Raw genomic sequence first — 27775 nt, 5'->3', positions numbered from 1 at the left:
GCTGACCAACTCAACTTCCCACCCAGGCCCACCCCAAAACATCTGCCCCATCTACGGACTGCCTGAGCCTGTGAAGGAGGGCGGGTCCTGCAGATCCAAAGCTGTGAGATCTCCTTAGCACAGGGCAACAACAGGATGTTTGAGAGGAAGCCCAGGGAAAACCTAGTATTGTTAGTGTAACAGAAGCTGGGAGCCTCAAACCAGACTATTAACTCATTGAGATGAGAATTTGCAAATAAAGCTGTTCGGGCAAACGGGTGACACACCCTGTGACACACTGCAGCTTCCACAGTGAGATTTTGTTTTCTTTGGGAGGGGGAGGTCACAGGAGCAGAAGATAGATATGAAGGGATGGGGAGATGAGCGGGACCAGGGTGCATGATGTGAAATTCACAAAGATTTTTTTTTATTTTAAAATAAGTAAATAAAAAATTAAACTTTAAAAATAAGAAAACAAGGCTGGTGAGATGGCTCAGCTGGTAAGAGCACTGACTGCTCTTCCGAAGGTCCTGAGTTCAAATCCCAACAACCACATGGTGGCTCACAATCATCCCTAATGAGAGCTAACACCCTCTTCTGGTGCATCTGAAAACAGATACAGCTTACATAGATATAATAATAAATAAATCTTTTAAAAAGTAAGAAAACAAAAAATTATATATAGGTCATTCATAATAAAAACTGAGCTCTTAGGCTGGCAAGATGGTTCAGCAGTTAAGAGCACTGACTACTCTTCTGAAGGCCCTGAGTTCAAATTCCAGCAACCACATAAGACAGCAATAGTGTACTTATTTATAATAATAAATAAATCTTTGGGCCAGAGGGAGCAGGAACTGAGCGAGCAGCCCTGACCGGAGCGAGCAGAGGTCCAAAAATTCAACCCCAACAACCACATGCAGGCTCACAACCATCTGTACAGCTACAGTGTACTCACATACATAAAATAAATAAATAAATCTTTAAAAAAGAAAAATTTAAAAAAACTGAGCTCTTCAAAAATACACGTGGGTTAAATTAGATGCTAAAATAAAAATGTTCTTAAATCTATATTGAAACTAAAGAAAATGTGTAAATAGCTCATTTCTTTCTCTGACCTTCCTTCCTTGTCTCTCTATGTCTGACAGATCTCCTTGAGCAGCGTTTTTTCCTTTTGACTCTCATTAAAAAACATACTTTAATGCTAACATTATTATAAAATTTAGAAAAAATAGTGATAAAATTTTTAATAAATGATCAGGAAACTGCATCTACATTGTGGGAAACATAAGGTATATTCCATACCTAAGAGTTTTTTCTTTTTCTTTCTTTTTTTTTTTTTTTTTTTTATGTGCACTGATTTTATGTGCCTGCAAGTATGTCTGGGTCAGATTTGGGAGTTATAGACAGCTGTGAGCTGCCATGTGGGAATTGAACCTGGGTCCTCTGGAAGAGCATTCAGTGCTCTTAACTGCTAAGCCATCTCTCTAGCCCCAACTTTTTGTTTTCTTAACCAACTTGAAATTAATTGCTTGTTAAAGATTTAAGTTACTACAGCAGGTAGCCTGGGGTGTTCACACAGGGTCAGAGAAAATAGCCCAGAGCATCTGCATTTCTCTCACAGCACCATGGGTCTGCCAAGAGCCCAGTGTCTTCCTAGTCTATAGTTCGCATTGAAGAGTGGAGACTGTGGTATGAAGCCCTAATGAGCGCTCATACAGGCTGAATAGAGTATGGTGACACAGGTTTGCAGGGCAGCTTAGTGCTAAGCCAGCCACTCCCAGGTCTGCCAAGCCTCAGCTAATGCCAGCTGAAGCAAGCCCACAAGCAATGTGAGCTTATCAAGCAAATGGTGGGCTTGGAGTATGGAAGTGTAATGTTAGAATGACTGCTGACCCTTGCAGAAGAGCTTTGAGGACTGCTACTGGGATATCGGACTTTGGCGGCCCTCACACTTCACTGTCAAACTCTCTAGAAGTTTTACTATGACCTTGGGCTTGCAAGATGCCCTTATGCCAAAGCTGGGGGCTTGCTCCAGGAGCACAGGCTGCTGCAGCTGCATGGTGAGGGCTTGGCAGATACAGTGGCTCATTCTTCTGAAAGAACAAGCAGCCTTAGGGGGCAGAAGGGATTCATAGCCTCTGGAAGGCAGCTCGGAAAGAGTTGGCTCCTACATTAGCAGGTCAGCTCCCTCCTGGTTCACCTATAGTCCCTGCCCGAGGAGGAAGTGGCCTTCTGATGCTGAAGAACAGAAGCCTGATGGGACAAAAGGAAAGGACTCCAGAAGTGTCTTTAGTTGCTTTATTCGGTCAGGCCTGGAGCTGGTGTGGCCTCAGATGGGACAGGCAAGCCCACAGATGGAAGCGTGCAAAGTGGCTCTTGGTGAATAGACCAGCAGACAAATCACAGAATCCTGAGCCAAATCGATTGCAGGAGGAGGGCCTGAGAAGACAGCAAGGTTGTGGAGATCCTGGGTTTGAGGGTAATGCCTGCACTGTAATTCCCCCAGCCTCTCAGGGATGACGCTATTTCCTCAAGGGGTGCTGAGGAGACATCAGCGGCAGGCGTGTTTGCCTTTTTCTGCTTGATCCAGTCAGAAAAGTAGGAGACCTTGGTGAAGATGTTGGGGCTGTGGATCGGTTCAAGACATGCTCCGTTCCAGTTGGCCAGCCCTACCACGTACCAGAAGCTATTCAGGATGCAGACAAGGGGGCCCCCAGAGTCTCCCTGAAGAGAGAGAAGACAGCTAGTAGGTCCAGGAAGAAAGGAGCACACATTCCCCGGGGTAGATAGGAGTCTCTGGGGACCAGAGATCTCTACTGCTATATTGAGTGGTGCCGGATAGGTCCGTCTGGGTAATTTTTAAAAACAATAAAATAAAAACATAGATGGTCCCTCAGATCAGCATCTTCAGGACAGGATCATCAACTTCTATAATAAAGGGATCTTGCAAAGGGATCTTGAACGATGCCTACCTGGGGAGGTCACAGGGTTTTAGTATGTGGAGGGCAGCATGCAGAGCTGAATATATGCTATCTGACCCACCACCTGCATGGGAGAGGAGGACTCTGAGGACACACAGGCAGCCTAGTGGCCAGGACTAACTAGAGAGGTGACTGAGCTCAGCTGTAGTGTCTGGGCCATTCTCACATACTCGGCAGAAGGATTTCTGATTGGTGAGATCTCCGGCACATAACACATCGTCTTTTATAACATCATATTCCGTGATGCTGACTTCTGGTGTCTGGAAAAAGGTCGTGCATTCCTCTTCATCAATAAGGGAGACCTCCGCGTCGAGCAGAGGGAAAGGCGCTTGCAGGAACTCTGTGGGAGGGGGTTCAGATGTAAGACACAGCTAAGGGAAGACACCGCCCCCCAAGTTTCCCTTCCAGGATGACCTCTGCTGGGGGGCAGCCACTCTAGGCCACAACAGCAGGGAGGGACTCACAACAGGCACTCGGTGACCAAGAAATATGGCAGCAAGGGCAAGCATGAGGCTCTGTGGAAGGCAAGACCAGGCAGAAAGTTATGGCAACTGCACAGGTCCCCATGTGGGGGCCGAGGAACACTGGGTGCAACCACAGTGGGGTCCCAGGCAGAGCCTCCTCACCATGCAAGGGGACTGAGACTATACCCTGAGAACACACAAGCCAAGGAAGGGGCTCAGCTTTCAAACAGCTCTGACTGGTCTGTGGGGCTCCAGCTGGAGACAGGGACACTGGACCTTGAGTGTAGCAGTGGCCAAGGACACAGGCCAGAAGCGCTTAGGAGAATGACAAGAGGACTGGCCAAGCTGAAGGAGCATCCAGGGCCTGGAGGCATGGATTCTGTTTCCAGGTGCCCTCCCAGATCTGGCCTGGGTTGTCCCATGGGAGCAGAGAAACTGCAGTGTGGCTCACTGCACTCAGGGGCCATGGCTCACATCCCTGAAGGGTGCCCAGGGGTTGCCTGTAGGTAGCAAACCCAAGCCTGTCCCCAGGCCCAGAAACTGTGGTCAGGATAGGTCATGACAGAGGACGACTGAAGGTCCAGACTCTCAGGTTCTGAGAGCTGCCCCCGCCCAGGCCGTCCCCTCTGTGCTTCCATTCTCACCCCCTGGCCTGACCTGGAGACCCCATCTGCCCTGACACAGCCCCTTAGAGAGTGATAGTGCATCCCTTCTAATGCCTCTGACCACTGTCCTGGAGACTAGCCTGTGAGGCAGACACTTAGAGGCTAGGGCAAGGGAGGGGGGGCCCTAACCCCGACCTCAGAGAAGATCGTGCTTCCAAGCCTCCCTGTTGCTGGCCAGACTGTGACCCTAAATCTCATGTCAAATTCACCTTCTCTTCTACTTAGCTTGCCGTTATCTTGTCTTAGATTGAAAGCATTTAGCCTTGTGTGGAAACCCCAGTCCAGGAATTCTGTGCTCTCAGTCTAAACCTATAGACTTGTCCCTTGCTGTCAGCAGGCTCTTCCTGTGGCCCACGACACCAGAGTCCACAAGCACCGAGTTCCCTCTGCATGGTGTGTGCAGAGAACCTGTGCATTGTCATCCTGGACACTTGACATCGTGTCTGCACGACAGGATATCTGACATGAGGCATCGTGAGAGAGATAGTCGCAATCCTGTATTGCTCAGAGAATAAGGCCAGGAGAATGTCACTCCCCAACACTAAGACTTCCGGTGCCCAGGTGACCAGATCTCGGAACCAAGTGTTCGGGACAACTGGTAAGAGCTGGTAGAACAGGCTTCTGGGCCTTAAGGGATGGGCAGTGAGCTTCGGAGGAGAATGCTCCCCAGTTGAACACCACAACCTGTCCCATGTCAGGGAGAGAAGGTTGCTCTCATCTCCTTAAGGATGCCAGGTGTCTTTCCTGGCCAGTGGAGAGCCTTTCAGTGGCCAGAGCTCTGGAGTCAGAGAGCCTACACTTCTAATCTGAAAGGGGGGAGGTTTGCTTTTGAACCAGAAACTGGGGTTCACAACCACTGGAAAGGCCTCCAGGCTCTTGCCCCTCCCACTCCTGTCCTGTCCAGGGTACTCACTGTCCGCTGAGAGCATTCCCCAGCCACTTATCCAGCAGAGATTATTAGGGGAAACCTTCGTGGTGCTGTCAGGCACACAGACTGGGAATATGTGGGTGCTGTAGATCACAGGGTGGTGCAGCTGGATCAGGACAATGTTCTTCTCCAGACGGCTGAGCTTGCTATAGTCCTCATGCAAGATGATCTTATTCAGGGTCATCTGCCGGCTGTAGTTGGAGGGCTTGCTCAGCTGGTTGTACCCTAGCAGGATCCGGTAGTCAGATGGTGTGAGAGACCTATTGGGGGTGGGGAGGCAGCGCCTCTAAGTGTGGAGTTGGCACTGTCTTCCAGATTGACTGCCCACCCTTCAGGCAAATATCCCAACATCGTCCTCCCCTCCTGATACTAGGGTGCTCCTTCTCTAGAAGGGTAGGATGACCTCCGACAGCCTGGGGATTTGGTGCCTTTGAAAGCTTCCAGTCACTTCTCCAGCATACCCTAGTACCCAAGGGGCTGTGGATTGCATTCCTGTTTTAAAAAAAAAAAAATCCGACGTACATCCAACTGCAATGCTTCTTCTCGGAGACAAAAAGACTACTCACTTCCAGCCCTGACCGGATCCCTCTTAGGGCTGCATAACAATTGCTTTTCAGAGCTTCTAGGAAGACCTAAAAGGAAAAATATGTTTCCTAACTCTGGGTCGCTCCTCTTGCCCCTCTGTCTGAAGGATAACAAGCCAGGTGGAGGACACTACTCAAAGTTGGAGCAGCAGCACAGAGGACTCCTGCTGGCAGCAAGCTATCCCAGAACACAGCCTAGAAGGACATGGCTGCTATATATCCTTCATGCCTCTCCTCCTGTCCTAGTGACTCTCTCCTGCACCCCTTTCCAGCAGAAGGGCCCAGGGAGGGAACACGCACCTTTTGAAGCAGTGGGCAGCACTGAGTACCCAGGTTGTGTCGATGAGAACTGCTCCACAGATGTGCCTGCCACGAAAGATCAGACTGGCCTGCCACGGCCACCGCTCAGCCTTTGCAATCTGACCTCCATAGATCTTCCCTTGGAATTTGGTCTTGCCACATACTGTGGAGACAATCCCAGCCGCCAGACACCTACACTCAGGATGCGCGCACCTGATGCTCCAAATGTCAGCATCAGTCGGACCCAGGGGACACAGTGGCCTCTCTTCTCTGTTCTCAGGTGGGCGTACCCAAGGTCAGGAGTGGAGTGGCAAAGCTCACGGGGCAAAGAGCCGATTGGGTGGCAGAGGTGGAGGTGTCAGGCTGAGAGCCTTTCAGCAAAGCTCATGGAACAGAGGTAGGGGCAAGGAGGAGGGTCCAGCTAAGCTCTCCTCAGACCTCATTAGCTTAAAGAGCACAGCTCTGAAGATACACAAGCCGAAGCTGATACAAGGGCATTATTGTTCTGGGCCATGGTCTTTTGGCTAGGTGTGCCCTTCCATCTCGACCCAATGTAGAGGGTGGAGGGTGGTACATCTCTCAGTGCACAACTGAGGGTCTAGGGATCAATGGGAAAGATCCAGCAGAGGATATGAGTATCCTGTATAGGCTCCACCTCCAATGCCTCACTTTCATTGTAAAGGCATGCCCACCATTTCAACGGCCTATGTTCCAAGAAAAAGGGGGTATGCCCATAGAAACCTGCCTCCTCTTCAGAGAACTTACATTCCTTCTGGGCCAGGCCTCTTGATTTGGGCGAGGTGTTCGATGTGGGTGGAGGTGTTTGTGAGGGCGTGTAGTCCTGGGCGTGTAAGAGGCTGAAACAGAGTAAGAAAGCAGCCAGCAGGCAGGCTCCGCCCCTGTCCGGACCTGATTGTTGGGCCCTGGAGCCCCACATGGCATCTGGCCGCCCTGTATATGGGTCCTAGACAGGACCGAAAGCACGTGAAGACAACCGCTGACGCTGGCAAACTGCCTCTGGGGAACCCCTCTCGCCCACTCCGATCTCGCGCGAGCTGAACAAGTGTGCTAAACACCTAGGTCCATGGGAGGCAGGCCACACTGGAGCCGGGTTGTCCTTATGCTCTTCTCTCTGGCCTCCATGGACATACGCACCTCCTGGGGGCAAAAGCACTCACCACATCTCCAATTTCATTCCTGTACAATATGCACTCAAAATGCAGTCTCATCGCCCAGACCCACATATTACCATCATCTCAGCTCAAAGACCACGGAGTCCTTATCAACCTCCTCTGAAGAGCTGTGGGGGAAGAGTCCCCGCCAGTAACCAGCAAAACTGCCCGAGAGCACTGTTCTAGAAACATAACCTTCCCAGAGTGCCCGCTGGGACTAGTATTGGATAATTTACGTTCATGTGCAAAAGTAGGCTGGGCAATGAAGAAACTACAAGAACAGTGCTGGGCTGGAGTAGGTTTTATGCCCTACTGGGCAAATTTGTTAGCATTCAAGGTCTGGGGAAAGCATTCTCTGAGACTTACAGCTCTTCCTTGAGATTCTTAGCCAGTCTTCTTCTTTTTTTTTTTTTGTTTTTTGTTTGTTTGTTTGTTTGTTTTTAATTTTCTCCCCTTTAAGCAGAAAATAGCACACATTTGTATGTGGGCACTTCTGTAAGTTCCCTGCCAGGAGAAACAAGACAGACTGGAGCAGGATGCACTTTCTGTACTGTTTTTGTAGCCACAGATGTATTGACCAGCGCTTCATGGTCATTGTGTTTCTTCAGGCTCTGCAGCATCCATAGATAAAGTATTTCTTCCTCTGTCTTTGGCCAACGGAGGCCAGTGCTCTGAGCATGCCCCTTGCCTTGGCTCTGTCGGAGAACCTGCCTGTAGGGAGTGCTCACCCTCTTGAAATGTTTCTAGAACAGACACTGAGGAATCGCATTTACCAGAAAGCATTTTGTAGGTCCTCACAGTAACTTAGCTCTTGCTACACAGAATGAGAAGTAGTTTCTTCAGAGGCAAACATTAATTAATATAGCCCATGAACCTGGTCTCCATTTTCCCTAAATGGCATGCCCCGTGGTAGAAGAGCACCCATGAACTTCATAGTCACAAAACAAAAACTAGCCGGTTGTAGTGGCGCACGCCTTTAGTCCCAGCACTTGGGAGGCAGAGGCAGGTGAATTTCTGAGTTCGAGGTCTAGCCTGGTCTACAGAGTGAATTCCAGGACAGCCAGGGCTACACAGAGAAACCCTGTCTTTAAAAACAAAAACAAAAACAAAAGAAAACAAAAAAACCAAAACATAATAAACCAGTGCATTTACTAATATAGTGGGAAGGAGAGTGAGGAGGCATTGTAAACTGAAGTTCTGAGGAAAAGCTACATGGTCGGTGTTAGAGTCTACCAGGGTGATTGTGCTGGGTTTTGCCAACTAGAATCAGACAAGAAGAGGAACTCATTTGATGTCTCTATCAGATTGGTCTATAAGCATGCTTGTATGGCATTTTCTTGATGGTTGGTAGATATGGCAGGGCTCAGCCCTCTGACAGCAGTGCCACACAGCAGGTTGTCCTGGGAGGGAAAAGGTAGAGCTGCCCGTGATCCTGGAAGCAAGCCAGTAAGCAGCATCCCTCCCCAGTTCCCACCTACGCTCCTGCTTCGCTTCCTGCCCCCTTTCTTCAGGTGCTGGACTGTGGTCAGGACCTAGAAGCCCTTTCCTCACCAGGTTCTTTTTGGTGGTGGTTTTAACCACAGCAACAGAGAACCGAACTACTCTATTGTCTGAGTGATAAGAACTCCCAAATGATTTATCTCTTAGCCACAAGGATGTTGTCAGACACAGAGGTGGGAAATCAGTGGCTATTAAGATGGCTAAAGATATCCCAAAAGAAGGCTAAAGATATCCCAAAAGGGGGCTAGCCATGTGGCTCAGCAGTTGAGACTATTTACTGCCCTTCCTGGGGAGCAGACTTGAGTTCCCAATACTCACAGTGGCAGTTCACAACCCACAATTCAAGCCCCAGGAGATCTGGCACCTTCTTCTAGCCTTGCCAAACAACTACACACATATGTATATAACCTCCCCTAGACACACATACATACCTATAATTAAGAGTAAATTGTAGGGGCTGGAGAGATGGCTCAGAGGTTGAGAGCACAGACCTCTTCCAGAGGTCCTGAGTTCAATTCCCAGCAACCACATGGTAGCTCACAACCATCTGTAATGGGGCCTGGCACCCTTTTCTGGCATGCAGGCATATAAGCAGGCAGAACACTGTGTATAAAATAAATAAGCCTTTTTTTTAAAGTAACTTGTACTTTAAAATTTACATATATATACACAATGTGTATAATATATAAATTATATATTAAATTTTATACAATTATATATATTTTAGATAATGTATATAAAATTATACTAAATTTTATATAAATCATATTAAATTATATAAAGTATATTAGTAATTTTATATTATATATTAAAAGGAGTCTAATTAAATATACACATATGTGTGTATATATACATACATATGTGTATATATACATATATGTGTGTATATATATCATTAAATTATATAAAATATGTTAGTAATTTTATATTATATATTTAAAAGAATCTAATTAATATATACATGTATGTGTATATATACATATATGTGTGTGTATATATGTGTTTGTATATATATATATATATATGTGTGTGTGTGTGTATATGTGTGTTATGTGTGTGTGTGTATATGTGTGTTATGTGTGTGTGTGTATATGTGTGTATATGTGTGTGTGTGTGTGTGTGTGTGTGTGTGTATCTTATGTAGGTTCTAGATGCTATCTAGTGCCATTCTTGTAACAGGAATGAATACTGATCAACATGAAATTCAACTAGGTTCTCAAGTGGAAAAAGGAGAAAGTCTATTAGAGAGTCCGTTGAGTTCATGCTCTAGAAAAGACCAGACCCCTGTTACAAATTTATACATCGTACATAGGTTTTAGCGCTGGTTCCTGTAACAGTTTCAGCACTGTTTTATTCCAGTTGTGGTCTTCAATAGTCATCTGCAGATGTTCTTAGCACCTCATGGTCACCAATGGGAAATCCCATTGCAATCAGGCGTGTCTTAGAACCAGGATGGACAAGGACAGTTTTTGCAGTATAGCTGTCTTTTAAGATGATTCTGAGCCAGGCTTAGGGGCAGACTCCTTTCATTCCAACACTCCCAGAGACAGAGGCAGGCAGAGCTCTGTCAAGTCCAGAGCCTGGTCTACAGAGACAGTTCCAGGACAGGCAGACCTATGTAATGAGACCCTGTCTTAGGGGAAAAACCAATTCTATAAATAACTGGCTTCGTTTATAGAAGCAAGCAAGCATTCAGAATCAGAGCTTGATATCCCCCATCCTTGACTGCCAACATCTAGTGCGTTGTGGTCCCAAGTGAGAGTCACATTAGCCAGGACACAGGGGATGCACACTGATAGCTCGTCAATGCACCATTTATTGAAAGTTTCAGCGTCTTTTATACAGAAGGCAGAATAAAGATTTTCCCACCATTTCCAGCTCACACCAGGTGCTGTTCCCCTAGCAGTAGCTTTCCTTGGTTCCGAGTGACCCAAACCTCCTTGCAGACTGTGACATCTGTCTGCAGTCGGACTCCTAGATGTGTTGCTTCTTATAATTAACAACAAAGTTACTTTCTCATAGAAGAGGATGTGAAGGCTACTTCCTGAGGTTTGCAGTTTATTTCGCAGAGTCCCAGGATTCTCTGCCTGAGGAACTGTGCTTCCTGTGTCTCAGACTCCTGAGAATGATGGGAAAAAAAAAAAAAAAAAAAACACCCTAGGTTGCCTCGCAGTTAGCAAGCTAGAAACAATCTCCTCATGCCATTTCTCTACTCTTGACTGTGTCAGACATGAAACTTTTATTCAGTGTAGGCCTTTATAATATAAGACAGCAGTTTGACTATGTTGGGTACGTATCAAAGGTAATAAATATGCAATTTCTAACTTTCCTTGTATCATCTTTAGCTTTTGGACTAGCAGAAAGGAGTAGTCACCTAAGATAATACCTTCAAAGGATTTCACCTCACCGTCAAGGTTGTTAGTTCAAATATAGAAGCTGGAAACTGGCAGCTACAAAGGGGACTGAATAAACCTGATAAGCCAAGATAAACCAGACTCCCGATCTACAACCCACATCTCTCCACACCATGAAGACCTAGTCAGTGTGAAGAATCTTCCATACAGGCGTGGCTGTTCCATTACTAACATCAGAGCAAACCCCGACATCTCTCTCTGCCTCCCCTGTGTCTGTGTGGGCTGTGATTTGTGTTGTCAGGAGTATGGGGACAGAGGCACAGCTCTCTGCTGTCATCCTCAGCAGGTCCCTAATCTTTTAGGACCTGCAGTCAAGCCCAGTCAGAACCATGGCTTCAACACAGAGTTGGGTACTTTCCTTCTTCTCGCCTTCCTTCCTTCCTTAATTTATTTATTTGTTTTGTTTGTTTGAGACAGGGTTTCTCAGTGTAGTCTTGGCTCTCCTGATACTCACTTTGTAGGCCAGACTGTCCTGGAACTCACAGAGAATCACTGGCCTTTGCCTCCCAAGTGCCGGGATTAAAGGCATGAGCCACCACTGTTCAGTATATAGTTGGATATTTCATTACCAATATTTTAACATAGACTTTAAGCACAAAGATCAGGATAAAAAGAAGTGCTCAGCGAAAGGAAGAAAGGCATATTCTCAGGTGTGGGTATGAGCTTCTGGAGGGAGCGCTGCAGTTAATTAAGCCATGTATATGTATATAGATATAAATATAATTGGCCTTATAAACCATCTGTATGGCTCTGGAATCACATTTTAAAATGTTGTGAGAATCCCTTTCATTCTCTTCCTTTCTCTTTTAATAAGTGAAATTATTGGGTGGCTTGAAAGTGCCTTGGGTGGAATTATAACCTGATAAAATGACCTCAGAAGCCACCCGGGTAACACATGGGGGTTAGTACATGCCTTTTCCTTGAAAATGGAATTTCTGATGACATCCTAGCTCAGAAGCTCCCACTTAGAAACTGCTAAGACTTAACCTATCTCATACCTCTTAAGGCTGAAAGCTCAGAGAGAACTGCCCACTCTGTCAGCATCTCACGATGCTCTCTGTTCCAGACTTCCAAAAGGCACCTAAGACACTGCATCATCCTAAATCTGCAGTGACTTTAGACCCCAGAAACAGCTAATCGCCAAAGGACAGACCACCCTCCAATATGAAGACAGTTGTCCTTGATCACAAGGACATTGTTATTTCCCAAGAACCAGTTTGTCCCCGCAAGCGATAAGGACTTCCTTTCTAGGGCCACCTTGCAGAACCAGAACTGAAACAACCATCAGCTGGACCACAACTTAAATACCACTTTGTAGCTGTGCACCCCTCTTGACCCCTTCCCCTGTTCTTACATTTACATGGGAAGCGCCTGGTGGTATGAGAAGACAAACTTGGGAGTCACCGGACCACTTTACTAGTTCATTTACCAACTGTATATTGGTTAAGCCCCCTCCCCTCTGCTTTTCACTGATTATTCATCTCTTTAATTGGAATACTATGATGAATGGTAAAGTCTAATCTAATAGGGGTACCAAATCCAGGGCTTTGTCCCCAAAACTCTTCATAGTCACTCTTTATAACCTTCTTGTGACTTGGTCATTTTGTGGTAAAAGGAAGATGTACATTTTTTTTTTTTTTTGCTACCTGAGAAACTGGTCTTTTCATAACTGTCCTGGCTTGGCTCCTCCTTGTTGAACAGTTTTCCCTTCATTTGCTCTCCCTGTGCCATAAGCAACAAGAAGAAACCACGCAGCTATATGCTTGTACCAATGTGTCAGTACATTTGAGTTAAAGAGGAATACAAAGGTTAGAAGTTGAGAAAACCTGGGCGGGAGAGATAGCTCAGCAGGTACCAGACACTGATAAATATGACAGAAGTGAAACGGAATCAGTGAGCCCAGAAGGGAGGCTGACACGCATCCCCTCCAGTGATGTGATTTATTAAAATGAGAAGATGGCAAAGCCAGGGAGGAAAGGTGGAATGAAAGTGTTACAGAGGGCTGGTGAGATGGCTCAGTGGGTAAGAGCACCCGACTGCTCTTCCAAAGGTCCGAAGTTCAAATCCCAGCAACCACATGGTGGCTCACAGCCATCTGTAATGAGATCTGATGCCCTCTTCTGGTGTGTCTGAAGACAGCTATAGTGTACTTACATATAATAAATAAATAAATCTTTAAAAAAAAAAAGAAAGTGTTACAGATACGTGAACCTGTTTCTAGTTAGGGTGTGGCTCAGCCCTTAGCATACACCTCTAATTTCTCTGGCTAGAATACAGACATGCCCAGAGTACACACCTTTAAGCCCAAACAATGAAGGTAAAGTTAGTTTGTAGAAAGAAGCACCCATGTTTGAAAGTGATGTCTAATTGAGTGGCAGACAAAGTGACAAATCAGAGAAAGATTTGACAGAATAGGATACACCCAACTCTCTTGAGAGGAGAGTGGAAAGGGAAGCTACTTAAGGGGGAGACAGACAGCACAGGAGGAAGAGAGTGCAGTACAGGATACAGTAGAATTCATGGAGAGCAGTGCAGTAGAGTTGAGAGGGAGAGTGGAGCAGCTCAGAGAGTGAGAAGGAGACAGTGTTACCAGGAGAGTTTTACAGAGACAGACTGAAGAGAGAACAAGCTAGAGACAGGTAAAGACAGAACAAGCAAGAGAATGAGAAGGAGCCAGAAGCTTAGAAAAGATTGCTAGAGTTAGTTTTAGGCCAAGCAGAGTCATTCAGAGGCTGAGAGAAGCCAGATTGAATCAGTCAGCTGGGAGAGGAGTTTGAGCCAGAATCTCTGAATTGAACCAGCCATCCAGAGCTCAGAAAGAACAAAAGAGGTTGAGCTTATTCAGCAGGAAGTCCCAGAGGCTAGACACATGCTAGGCCTAGAAGCTTCCAGGACTAGGCCTAGGTCAGCAGAGGGTTTCATGAAGTAACCCTCAAACTGCTTGTTTGCTGCTTCATGAAAATGATCCAAAAGGGTGGATGGCAGCTTAAATTGGTCACTGAGCAAAAGTGTAAACTGAGGGCCACAAACACAATTAGCCATCCATTCCTGGCCCAAAGACAGCAACAAGATAAATGTAGATGCCGGGCGTGGTGGCCCACGCCTTTAATCCCAGCACTCGGGAGGCAGAAGCAGGCAGATTTCTGAGTTCGAGGCCAGCCTGGTCTACAAAGTGAGTTCCAGGACAGCCAGGGCTATACAGAGAAACCCTGTCTCCAAAAACAAACAAACAAAAAAACAAACAAAACAAAAAAAAAAAGAAAGAAAGAAAGATAAATGTGGGCCATTAATTCAATTACCTTTCTCCTATCTTAAACACTCATCCTAAATTGTGGGCCACACAAACTAGTTCTTCTCTGGCCTAAAGTTTAAAAAAAAAAAAACCAACAATAATAAGCTATGTTAAGTTATTTTTTCCATGATATCTTAGTCACTGCCTTATTGCTGTGAAAAAAAAACTAGAATGACTGTTGTAGTTCATCAAAAGACCCTCATTCACAAAGACCACAGAGACCGCTGCCATCACTGCAAGCCACATGAGGATTTTTATTGATCCAACATGTTGGGGACTCCCCTCTAATCACACAGGCCAGAGGAAAGACCCAGAACAAAGAAAGAACACACTTTTTATACCTTTGTAAGGGGAAATTTTGAGCAACAGGGTTCTCATTGGTGTAGCAAGTAACCCTTTCAGGCATTGGTTGGTTTGTGTAGTGACTAAGTAACCCTTTGACCTAGTGACTCACTTTGCTTGCCCCCATGGTGGGTTATTATGATTTGGTCAGCAAAGTAATTGTACATTTTGAATGGATCAGCTATTAACGTCACAGCTATCAACGTCAGGGGGATTCTAGCGACAAGGTCAGGGTGGTTTGTGGTCTTTTTCAAAATTCAGTGTGGGGGCGGGGTAGGGAGATTTCTCTGGGAGCTGCTATCTTATTTCTCTGAGAAATACGGTTATTTCTCTGAGAACAGCTAATATTGTTTTGGCAGCTTGTAGGCTTAGTCATTTTGACTGCTAAAACTATGTTTTTACATTTCCTTAGTCAGCCAGCTTCCTTATCTGACTCTGCACCTTGCCTGCTAGGACAGTTTGGAAAGTCTTTTTCGAAGGAGGAAGGTACAGGGTGGTCTCTGAATTCAATTTGGATATTACATGACCAAGGCAACTCTTATAAAGAAAATCACTTAACTGAGGCGTCCTTATACTTTCAGAGGGTCAGTCAGTCAGCCTATTATCATCATGCAGAGGGCATGGCAGCATGTAGGCAGGCACTGGATCAGGACTTGAGAGCTACATTCTCATCTGTAAGCAGAGAGAGAGAGAGAGAGAGAGAGAGACTTCCTCCAACCAGGCCACACCTCCTAGTACTTCTAATCCTAGCAGAGTTCAACTCCCTGGTCTGAGCATTCAAATACATGAGCCTACAGGAGACATTTTTATTCAAACCACTGCACGTGGCTAGTCGGAAAAAATAGGGTACAGTTCTCTCACCCAAGGCTCATGCCATCTTAGGAAGAATACATTTATGTGACTACCTTAATAAGAACCTTAAAAAACAAATAGTCAAAAGCCCCATTCTTTATTCTCTCTGGTGTGCATGCCTCCAAGTGTGTGCATGCCTGCATGCATGCAGGCTTGTGTGTGTGTGTCTGTCTGTGTGTGTCTGTGTGTATCTGTGTGTGTCTGTGTGTGTCTATGTGTGTCTGTGTGTGACTGTATCTGTGTGTATGTGTGTGTCTGTGTCTGTGTGTCTGTGTGTGTCTGTGTCTGTGTGTCTGTGTGTGTCTGGGGTTGATATGTTCCTGATTCTTCAATAATGCTCCACCTGATATTTTGAGGCATGGTCTCTCACTGAGCCTGGTCATCACAGATTTGATGAGGTTGCGATAGGAGAGTAGGAATTTACGAAGCAGAATGAAGATTAACGCATGAAAGAAGCCAGGTTACAGAGAAAGCCTGGAACCCTTTCTTACCTTGATTTGATATCATCTAACAAGCAAGTGTGAAATCATGAGAGGGGTGTAAGGACCGTGCACATAACACGGCCAGGAGAGGGGTGTAAGGACTGTGCACATAGCATAGCCAAGAGAGGGGTGTAAGGACTGTGCACATTACACAGCCAGGAGAGGGGTGTAAGGACTGTGCACATAGCATAGCCAAGAGAGGGGTGTAAGGACTGTGCACATAACATGGCCAGGAGAGGGGTGTAAGGACTGTGCACATAGCATAGCCAGGAGAGGGGTGTAAGGACCATGCACATAGCATAGCCAGGAGAGGGGTGTAAGGACNTGCACATAGCATAGCCAGGAGAGGGGTGTAAGGACCATGCACATAGCATAGCCAGGAGAGGGGTGTAAGGACTGTGCACATAACACGGCCAGGAGAGGGGTGTAAGGACTGTGCACATAACACGGCCAGGCACTTTACAGCCTCTGACCTTGGCTGGGCAGCCCACTCCCACCTTTAGAGCGCTCTTTCTTCTTCTCCTTGTTTTTTCTTCCTAAGACAGGGTTTCTCTGTGTTGCTCTGGCTGTCCTGGAACTTGCTCTGTAGACCAGGCTGACCCTGAACTCACTGAGATCCTCCTGCCTCTGCCTGGGATTAAAGACGCATGTCACCATGCCTAGCTTGCACCTCCTTCTTTCTCTCTCTCTCTTTCTTCCTTCCTTTCTTTCTTTCTTTCTTTTTAATAATTTATTTGTTTATTTTATGTATTTGAGTACCCTATCTGCATGTCCACCTACATGCCAGAAGAGGGCAACAGATCACACTAAAGATGGCTATGAGCCACCATGTGGTTGCTGGGGATTGAACTCAGGACCTCTGAAAGAGCAGACAGTGCTCTTAACCGCTGAGCCATCTCTCCAGCCCCAGACTTCTTTCTTAATCTACTTCTATTTTGTGACAAACTTAAAAGGCATAAACTTTTCCCCATCTGCTATAGGTGACTGCTGAGATTTTCACCTAACCTATGCCCTGCACTGTTTTTCTTAAACTCTAATAAAATCGTTCTTGAGCTTTCTAAATTCTTTGGTGAACAAGTCTTAAAACCTGCAAAGGGAACCTCACTTTGCCTAGTGACTGTCAGGCCAGTGAGCTTCAGGGATGCTTCCCCCACTTCACTCTCCAGTTCTGGGATTACAAATGTGTGCCATCACCTCTAACTTCTTAGTGGGTGGTGGGGATCAGAGCTCAAGACTCTCAAGTTTGTTTGGGATGCACTGAGCCATCTTCCTAGGGTAAACAACAGGAAAAATTAGTATTTTTCATCAAACACTGTAATTGTGCTATCTGTCTCACTTTGCAAAACATTTATGCAAATGTTTTAAAACCCCCCCCTCTCACACACACACACACTTGAACAAACTTTCATTTGCACAAAGATCCCCTCAACTCCCGGATGCCCAGGGTTGGCATCACCCCCCCAGTAGACTATCCCCCCCCACACACCCACACACATAATCAGGAAATACAGAGTTGCATATAGGCTATCTGATGGAGTCATTTTCTCAAATGAATTGCCTTTTCCCAGATACCTCTAACCTGTGTCAAGGATGGATGGATAGATAGATAGATAGATAGATAGGTAGGTAGGTAGGTAGATAGATAGATCCTAGCTAGGACACCATCCCAGTGGCTGGAAACCTAGACTAAATAAAAAGAAGAATGTTAGCTGAGCACTGTGGATGCATTGTGACCCTTGGCCCCAGCCTCCATGGCTACCATTTCTCACTACAGCTGACTGATCCCCTCAAAATGGAAACCAGAATAAAGTGGTCTTCCCTTAGGTGTTTCTGGTCAAGCATTTGGTCACAGCAAACTAAAATGTAACTAAAATTCCTAAAGAAGTACATAGATAAACCTCTGGCATCTCAACACTCTTCCTAGATCCAACTGTCACATCAGGCCGCCTTGAAAACCGAGTCTCGAAAAACCAAAAAAAAAAAAAAAGGAAAGAAAACCGAGTCTCCAACAGGTGTTGCACCGGGCTTCTGAGCTCTGGTTCTGTCTTTTGACCTTCACAGCAACCCTATGAAATTGGCAGATTTACAAAGTCCACGTTTTCTAGATGAGAAAATCTGAGCCGGGTGAGACACCCAGAGCATATAGCCAGCAGGGTGCTCAGGAATGCAATGCTAGCAACACACCACTGGTTGGAGCCTTCCCACCACCACCCAAGAGAAGCTGCAAATGAAGATGTGCTGTGACTGCAGAGTTACACTGAATTCCAAAAGTCAGCGCCGAACCAAGTAAAAAACACAGCTAATAAGTCAACTGATGCCGGGCAGTGGTGGCGCACACCTTTAGTCCCAGCACTTGGGAGGCAGAGGCAGGTGGATTTCTGAGTTCGAGGCCAGCCTGGTCTACAGAGTGAGTTCCAGGACAGCCAGGGGTATACAGAGAAGCCCTGTCTCGAAAACAAAAACAAAAAACAAACAAAAATCAAAATAAGTCAACCGATTAATGGTTAAATAACCATGTTCCCAATACATCGGTTTATAGATTGTACATTATTAAAAATCAGTCTCATATCATTAGGACTTCGTAATGTAAGTGGTAGAAAAAACAAAACTAAACTAAAACTGTAGGTACAACAGTGCTGTTCTGAGTCTGCCCCACACCCCCACAGAGCATCATCTCAGTCTAGGGGATTAGAACGTTTTTGTCTACAGAGAGGAGTATCGGGCTTTCTTTCTATTGTGGCTTCCACCAACCATTAACTGTATGATGTGCTTAATAGGGCCAAGATTAAATTTCCTAACCTGCAAACTGGAGGACGTATCCACACTACAGATTCGTTTCAAGAACCATTCCTGTTCACAGCTATCCACGTGGAAGGCACCTGGGACAGAGGTGGGTACTGAGCTTGCTACCTGGCCTGCTGCCTGCTGCCACCTGCACTGAGCTAGAGCAGACAACTCACTACTGTCCGCAAGCGGTAAGTCAAGGGAGCACGGGTTTTTGCTGAGACAGCAACAGCCACCCGGTGATGAAATCAACGGTCAGAGTGGAAGAGAGAAGGGAATAGGTAGCATCTTCCAGCTGGGCAAGGAACTGACTTTTTGGAGGCTGAGATCTAGCAACATCCCGGAACTGATACAAAATAAATTATTTAGGGGGCTACGAGAGGAGCAATTTACAAAGTGATAAAGGACCCCAAGTATATGACCAGCAAGCCCAAGGCTTCGGGGTTTCCCGGAGAGAGCCTGGGGGATCTGCACTGAGTCTCTGAAGGTAGCACCAGCACGGAGCAGGCAGGGTAGCGCAGAGGCCGAGACAGATTGCTTGAATGATCTGAAGGAACCTCCCACGCCTGCCCTGCCCATCCCGCGGACCCATCTTCATACCCCAAATGTTAGGTGACCTTTCTAGTCCCATAACCTCCCAGTTTATCGTTCGTTTCGGCCACCCAACCTGGAGACAGCAGTTGTGAAATCTTCCCAGGCATGTAGCTTGGCAGGTCGCCATCAGGTCAGAACCTTCGAGGCAGATCAAGTATGCTTTCTCCTTTGGAGCTAGCTGTTGGGTCAGGAGCTTTCCCGCAGCCCCTGAAGATGTTTCAAATGTGTTGAGGTCTGGGTTGATCAGAGCACACATAGCCTGTTGCAGCGTTCACTAATAAGTTTTGGAGGCTGAGAATGTCTTCATTCGACTGTTAGACGTGGAGGAAGCCCCTTCGCAACCTGGTATAAACCCTCCTCCCAGACTGATAGCACTCTGCTAATTGGTTCTCACGTATTTCTAATCCATTTTACAAACTAAGTTCAGTTAGGTAGAAATTTTCATGAGCACAGTAGCATGACTGGATAACAATAGTGAGCTGGAAATCTAAAAACATAGATTTCGAAAGATCTCACCCTCTAGAAATAATAACTGAGAAAATTAATACACTTAACCTAATTTTAACATCATACAATGTACACAGGTATCAAAACCTAGCATTAATACATACAATTTTGTGTGTGTGTGTGTGTGTGTGTGTGTGTGTGTCTATTAAACAAATTGAAACAAAGAAATAGAAAATTACGGTTCAGTCAAGAAAATAACATCATGTGCTACATTCCCTGTCTCACATTCAGGACTACTAGGACAGACCTGACCAAAAGTCTCACTCACTGAGCTCTCCGACCACCCTGGGGTGTCCACACACGGTTCCTCCCATGAGAGCAGCAACTTGTTCAGAGAGCTCTTCATATCACCTTGGGTAAATATGAATAAAATACACCTCTCTTTTTGAAAAATCTATGTTAGCACTTAATTTGTGTTTTTTTTTTAAACAAAAACAAAACCAGAAGTATCATTACCACCACTGTCGCCATAGCCTCCTTCCCCTCCCCCCTTTCCTTGTCTTGCAATGCCAATCAGTTAACAACTGTGGCTGAAAGAATGTCTCTGTCCCTCACAGGCCTACTCAGAGGCTTGTCTCCCAGCTGACTCTAGATCCTCACGAAGCAGCAAGCATCACACCCTGTCTACTTCAATTTCAGTCGCAAGATCTCTCCCCCTCCACAGCCCTGTGCTGCCTAAGAACCCAGAGCTTCATAGATGAACGGCAAGCACTTTACCACTGAGTCACACCCTGACTCATGTTAAGTGTGGGGTGTTTGTTTGTTTGTTTGTTTGTTTTTGAGACAGAGTCTCTCTATATAGCCCTGGATGTCCTGGAATTCACTATGTAGACCAGGCTGGCCTTGGACTCACAGAGACCCACCTGGTTCTGCCTCTAGAGCACTGGGATTAAAGATGTGTATCTCAATATTTACCTGTCCTTATTTTTAGAAAAAAAATTCTTTTTTAATTTATATATGTTTGTGTCAGTATGTGCTGGTCCCTAAAGAAGACAGCTGTTGGCTGCCTGATATTCGAGCATTTGGAACAGCAATGTGGTCTTAAGAGGCAGGAGGATAGCTGTGAACTTCAGGCCAACCTAGTCTACCTGGTGATTTCGAGGCCAGCTAGGGTAACACAGAGAGACCATGTATTCAAACAACAACAAGGCACATACAAAGAAAAAGAGACCTCAGGGTCCTCTGGAGAAACAGGCCTGCTTTTAACTGCTCAGCTTCCTCTCCAACCTGTAAGGGGCTTTTTAAGAAAACAAACTATCCCTTTGCATTTTGCAAGTCACTCTCACCACCTGGATTCCTGAGCCTGGGCCTGTAAGGCCTCACTAACCCAAGATTGCAGTCATTTACTGACCTGGACCAGGGCCCAAGACAAAGCAACAAACAAGCTGGAAGTTCCCCTGTTGGGTCTGGTCCCAAATAAACCCACCGCAGGACATGCAACAAAAGCCTAACACCCATACAGAGACTGTGCTCCTAGGATGATGGGGCAATTTCAGAGGATGCTTTTATTTTTGCTTTTATAAAACGTAAACTTTAATTTTTATCATTTTACTGTCATTTAAATTGACACCATATAAAAAGAATTATCAGATGTAAAACCAGCTCAAAGGCAAATCATAAGAAAAATAGGAGCTAAGGATATATAACTCCATGACAGCGAACTTGTCTAGGTTGCATGAGACCCTAGCTTTGGTCTTCAGCACTCCAAACAAACAAACAAACAAACAAAAAAACAGAACAGAAAAGAACAGAACCTCCAGTTATGCTTATCTGCAGATGGCTCAATCAGTAAGGAATTGCGCAAATGTGAGAACCTGAGCTTGCCCCCAGCTCCCACAGGAAAGGTTGGCCATGGTGACATTTGCTTACAATGTCAGAATTAGAAAGGCAGAGACAAGCAGACCCCTGGAGTTCACTGGTCAGCCAGCCTAATTGAATCAGTGAACACTAGATCCCAGTGAAAGAGACTCTGTTTCAAAACCACAAAGTGAACAACTCCTGTCACAATACCCTCCGACATATACACCTGAGCTCATGAAAATACACACACACACACACACACACACACGAATGCACATATGCAAGCACGCACATACAAATTGACCTCTAGGTAGACCAAACAAATTATTGGGAGTATTATGATGTTATGTTCCTTTCCAATAAAGTTCACATTAAAATATAATGCTGGTGATGAGGTAGTAAGGGGTGGGACCAGGTGGGACATTTTAAAAGAATTGTTTATATTTATTTGCTTGTTTTATGTGGATAAGTGTTTTGACTGTACGTGACATGGGTGCCTGGTGCCTTTGCAGGCCAGAAGAGGATGGCAGGTCCTCTGGAACTGGAGCTACAGATTTTTGTGAACCACCATGCAGGTTCTGGAAACCAAACAAGTCCTCTGCAAGAACAGCCAGTGCTCCTAACAGGTGAGCCCTCTCCCTGACTCCCAGGGGAGACTTCAGGGGTAACTCATGAAATTATTCATTAATTGATGGGCTAATGGTTCTCTCAGGAGCAGGTCATTGAAGAAAACAGTTTGGCTCAGGTCTCTTGCTTGTGTCCCTTTCACCAGGCCATGCCTTGCCCCAACTCAAGGCTCTACAGAAAAGGCATTACGAAATGCCACCCCTGGACCTTGGCCATTTCTGCCTGCATAAACTAAGTGACTCAAGCAAACCTTTATTCTCTATAAATTACCAGCAAGAATTTGTGGACTTTGTTAGATTTCTGTGGTGGCTTAAAGAGGCAGAAAAGAGACCAATTTGACCTCAGCAGACAGAGCTGTTTATTTCAAACAATGAGAGGCAGAAACGAGAGCAGGAAAGGGGTACTTGCCAGAGGGGAAGGGAGTGCTTGGGGTTAGCGTAAGAGGTTTGGGGGATGGGGAATTAAACTCAGCTGCAGGGCCTGAGAGCTTGTACTTTCTCCCTCCTGGAGTAGTTTGTCCTGACAAGATTGTTTTAAAGGTTGTAGACTGCCTTGCCCCAGGCTATCAGGATGCAGGTGATAGTGGGCCACTGGGCTAGGTTAAGGATCAGAGGTGGAAGGAGATACAAAGTTTCCACACAGGGCCATTGGTCTGAGTCTGGCCTGGGTTTCCAAGGTTTATTTATTCTAACCGCATTCAGTTATAGTAACAGAAAATAGATGAAGAGAAGAAGACAAATATCAGGAAGCTGTGCTACTGTGGCTGAGACTGGGAAGCTGCAGGTGTGAGCAGCCCCTGGCTGCTTGATATGTTGCACAGAGCAGCCCAGGGGACGGCATAGTTTTAAGAGACCCCCCCCCCAGTCACATCTTTCTCCTCTTCCCTGTACCCCTCTCCATCTCTTGATTGGCTTATTGTTTACCATTATAAGTATTTCCTGGAGGCTGGAGAGATGGCTCAGCAGTTAAGATCACTGACTGCTCTTCCAGAGGTCCTGAGTTCAATTCCCAGCAACTACACGGTGGTTCACAACCATCAGCAATGGGATCAGATGCCCTTGTAGTGCCAGGGAAGGGTTGAGCCCCCACCCCCCCCCCCCCTCAAAAAAAAAACAACAGACAGGAGCCGATCTGATGCAAGTCACATCAGGGACTTTATTCTATTGGAGATAGTTCGGGAGCCCCCTCCCCATCACACAGGACAGTTTTGATGATGGGGACCCCTGAATATCTATGGAGCCAGGCTTTATAGTAAGCAGCAAACAAGGGATAAGTGTGCAAGCATCTAATTGGAAATCTACTGTGGTCTTTAACATAATTGGCTGGTGCTAGGAGTCAAAGCATAAACTTAGTTTCTGCTCCCCTCTGCATTGGTAGGCTTGTAACCTGGGGGTGCAGGTTTGTTGAAGGAATAACCTGGAGATGCTGATCTTGTTGAGGATTAGCCTAGAGACTGGAGCTAGGCTCAGGTTTTGTTAGATGGCAACTTGGAAACTAATGCTAGGTACCAGCCTGTTAGTCTACCTGAGTTCAAACGTAGGTCAGGTTCTCTAAAATGGAGTCTGAATTTAAAAGCTTTGGCCTCTCACTGTCTGCTGGTAGTCCCACCTCCCTTCCTCCCACTTTTTTCCATTTTCCCTTCCAGGAATGGGTCATTTTCATGAGGCCACTGGCAGATTCCTCTTCGGCCGTTGTAATCATGGGGCTGCTTTGCCTGTGGCTTCCTGCACTCAGAAGCACTCCACATTGCACAGTCTCAAAACAGTTTCGCTTTCAACACTGATTTCTCCATTTTTAAAACAACGACTATTACTGGGTATATAGCTCTCCCCTTCTGCTAAAGGGTTAGCTCTTTCCAGAGAGTAAATTCCTGTAAGTGGGATAAGTAGATCAAAGCATACAGATGTTCACCTTGCCAACTAACTGTCCACTCCTCCCCATGTCTAAGACACTTCCTATCCATAAAGATGGTGGTAACCTTTGTTCTTAAAGATGAATAGAAAAAGATGAAAAATGCAGTGGAAAAATGAACAAGGGATCTGAGTGTCAATCATAAACACTCAAACCTGTTCAACTTCACTTAGAATTAGAGACTTGGAAATCGCTGTCCATGAAGAACCCATCTTAAATGGCAAGGATCACAAGTTTGGCCACATGCCTTACAGTAAGTCAAAGACGGAGAAACAGCCCCATCCTGATGTGGGATTTTGAGAGTTAGGGGAGGGTACCTTAGAAATTGAAGACAAATTTTAAACAGTGGGTACTTGTCATGTGTTTGGGGAGTGTTGTTCATTGGTAGAATACAAGTGTATCATGGGAGATTCTGAGTTAAGTCCCTAGCTTAAAAGAAGTTACATGCAGCCAGGTGATGGGGCACGCCTTTAATTCAAAGGCAGAGGCAGACAGATCTCTGACTTCCAGGCTAACCTGGTTTACAGTTCCAGGATAGCTAAGACTGAGAAACATGGGGGGGGGGGGTGGAGAATTACACTTCTTTGTTTCTTCACTCAGAAATGTTTCTATGTATCTGAGACAGATGGATGGGCTTCAATCTAGATCTCAGCATCCTGCCTCAGCATCCTAGGGTTCAAAGATAATTGTGCACCACCACGCCCTGTGAGTACATGCCTCTTTTTCATTCACATGTATGTATGTGTGGTGTGTGCATATGAGAGAAGGAAAGACCCATCCTGAATGTGGGCAGCCGACCTCATGGGCATGGACTTAAAGGGACTTAAAGGGAAGAGCTGAGTACCAGTGTTCATCTCTGTCAGCTCCTTAATAATGAGGCCTTAACAAAGGCCAGCTGCCTCAGCACTTCCGCCGACATGCCTTTCCCACCAGGGTGGACTATGGGCCCTGAACACCTGAGCCCAAATACCCTTATTCCCTTACATTGCTCCTTGACAGCAATTTGACCACCACAACCAGAAAAGTGGTTAGCACATGTGCTTAGACTCACTGAAAACAAAACAGGAGCCACATTGTTATACATTGTTATACTAACACTCCACATCTTCCAAGAACAAGCTTCGGTTTCCTAAACCTAAGGAATCCTGCAAACTGTTTTCAACCTATGCTGAACCTGTAACCCCATAATGGATGCCCACCCCATTGCCTTGCTAAATTCCTGGACACTTATGGTGGCTCCACTTCCACCCGATGTATTCCTGCTCTATCTATCCCACAAACAGCCTTGAGCCCTCTCTACTCCTGCTCTTTCTGGCTAGGTGCTAACAGCCAATCATCCCAATAGCTGTTCTCTACCAACTCTAACCCTTCCCTGTAAAGCAACCAGTGAGGGGCTGTTTTCTGAAACCCCGACTTAGGGAAAGGCAGCCATCTGGCCTATCTAAATAAAGCTTACTTAATCAGACAGTCCTGGAAATGTTTTTCCCTTGGGTCTAACACCGTCAGCTTTGGGTTTGTGGCCCCGAGGAACAGGCACTCTGTGGTGATGCTCCTTTTTGGTGCAAACCCTAGAAGAAGCCCCACTACCCTGTCTCTCCTTCAGCTAGTCAGACCTAAGCCAGTCCTCTGTTTGCTTTCTGCCCTTTTGCACTGATGTCTTGGCACTTGGCACTTCAGTGACCGTTTATTGCTTCCTCTTCCTGTACTTGGTATCTAGAAAACATGGTGCTTTTCAAGTTTTAAAAACTGATAAGTGTTCCAGGGCAGTGACACATGCCTTTAACCACACACACATACACACACACACACACACACACACACACCATTTTAAATGTAAGCACCACAAACAAGATAGATGTGGCTACTTCCTTTGAGTCTGGCTTCATTTGAGTAACGTAATAGGTTCCACTCACAATCACACCCTGCAAATGTCATGCCTTAACTTTTCCCACGGCTGCATTGGACTCTATTGTGCATAGAGGTACCACATTTTTAAAAAATACATTCATCTGTTGATGGATCTCTTCGTGCTCTAATTTCTAGCTACAGTACCATGTATATCTACAAGCATGAATGCTCAACTATCCATAGCGTGTCAACTAAGAGTCCTTCAGGTTTGCACCCAAGAGTGGTATAGCTGGGGCATTTGGCAGTTCTATTTTCAATCTGTTAGGGAGCTTCCAGCCTGATTTCCATAGAGGCCACATAAGTTTACATTCCCACCCACGGTGGACAAAGAGTCCTCTTTCCCCCACGTCCTCACCCGCACTTTGTTTTCTTGATGCTGGACATTCTGGCTGAGACAAGACAGACTCTCAAAGGAGTGTTAATTTGTAGTTCCCTGATAGCTAAAGATGTTGAACACATTTTCAAGCATTAATTTGGCTATTTGTGTTTCTACTTGTTTTGTTTAAATTATAAGATGATAGGCATCATTCTATAAAATGATGCAGAGTCTCCCATGGATATAGGTTCATGGAGGAAAATATTAATAACACATATTTTTAAATGTCTGAATGCTGAATAGTGGTGGTACACACCTTTAATCCTAGTACTGAGGAGGCAGGGGCCAGCCAGATCTCTGTGAGTTCAAGACTAGCCTGCTCTACAGAGTGAGTTCCAAAAATAATGCAGTCAAGTACTGCTTGCTGAATATGTGTGTGTGTGTCACACACAATTTTTTTTAATTTGGCTTTTTTTTTCAAGACAGGGTTTCTCTGTATAGCCCTGGCTGGCCTGGAACTCACTTTGTAGACCAGGCTGGCCTCAAACTCAGAAATCTGCCTGTCTCTGCCTCCCAAGTGCTGGGGTTAAAGGTGTATGCCACCACCACACGGCTATCACATACAATTTTAAGGTGCCAGACAGATAAATGTTCTAAGTAGGGATCACACAGGGGATGGATTGACAAATCTGACGTTTCATCGAAAAAAATCACAGTCTATACCCTGGTTCCCCCTAAGACCTGATTATAGTCTTGGCTCTATTTTCTGCCTATCTCTAAACCACTTATTTTCGGCCTTGCTTGTTTTCAGTTCTTGTCAAAATCTCAGCCCCTCTGCTTCCTCCTGACATATGCTTATAAATCCACAAACTAGTTTCCAATTTCTCTCATACTTTCTTGACTTGTGGGGGTGGGGTCACTGAGAATTAGAGACTAAAACCTGCCTTTCAGGTTTCTGTCACAACTCTGAAAGAAGTTCTGCAAAACACAAATGTGTGTCCCACCTCAGCTCCAAGCAACACCTGAGGCCTGGATGGTGACACCCATATCAACAACCAAAGACCTGCCACTGCCAACCCAGATGCTCTGAGAGACCTTTGTCTGGAAGCCATCCTCACTAGCGATTGTATTAGCTCAGATTTGGATCCCATCATTAAACTTTACTCTTTGACTTCATAAAGATTCTCTTCCCTATCCGCCTGACTTGTTACAAAAGTCAATAATCTCTACTACAGGTCTCAAAAGGAGGATTAATAGTTACTTGATGAAGCAAGAAAGCAAATATGGTTGGCCATATGTTGCCAAGAAAAGGAAGAATGTGTCTTGTTTTCGAAGAAGAAGGAGGAGGAGGAGGAGGAGGAGAAAGAAGAAGG

At 45.7% G+C, this 27775-nt stretch overlaps 1 protein-coding gene and 1 long non-coding RNA gene across 4 annotated transcripts; one reads left to right on the top strand and one right to left on the bottom strand.

Moving 5' to 3' along the window:
- Window positions 1-2263: 2263 nt before the first annotated feature.
- LOC110297631 (inactive serine protease 39) lies at window positions 2264-6927 on the bottom strand. Of its 3 annotated transcripts, XM_029479870.1 has the most exons (6): window positions 6667-6927; window positions 5902-6064; window positions 5584-5649; window positions 5003-5277; window positions 3131-3300; window positions 2264-2703 (listed from the first exon to the last, which is right to left on the bottom strand). In XM_029479870.1, exons 4-6 carry the CDS (start codon window positions 5199-5201, stop codon window positions 2380-2382), a joined length of 693 nt encoding a protein of 230 aa, XP_029335730.1. In that variant the 5' UTR covers window positions 5202-5277; window positions 5584-5649; window positions 5902-6064; window positions 6667-6927; the 3' UTR covers window positions 2264-2379. The 3 variants fall into 3 exon arrangements, with proteins under 3 accessions (XP_029335730.1, XP_021022163.1, XP_029335724.1); XM_021166504.1 differs by lacking the exon at window positions 5584-5649 and having other exon boundaries at window positions 6667-6926; XM_029479864.1 differs by lacking the exon at window positions 5584-5649 and having other exon boundaries at window positions 5902-5967; window positions 6667-6723.
- Window positions 6928-19356: 12429 nt separating this feature from the next.
- On the top strand, window positions 19357-27575 carry LOC110298044. Its single transcript, XR_002378345.1, has 5 exons — window positions 19357-19463; window positions 20072-20196; window positions 24268-24431; window positions 24779-24883; window positions 27354-27575. It is a non-coding gene; the product is annotated as an uncharacterized LOC110298044 (long non-coding RNA).
- Window positions 27576-27775: the final 200 nt, after the last annotated feature.

Source organism: Mus caroli, chromosome 1, assembly GCF_900094665.2.
Source record: "Mus caroli chromosome 1, CAROLI_EIJ_v1.1, whole genome shotgun sequence".
Taxonomy (NCBI): domain Eukaryota; kingdom Metazoa; phylum Chordata; class Mammalia; order Rodentia; family Muridae; genus Mus; species Mus caroli.
This window is presented reverse-complemented; position numbering and strand designations above follow the sequence as displayed.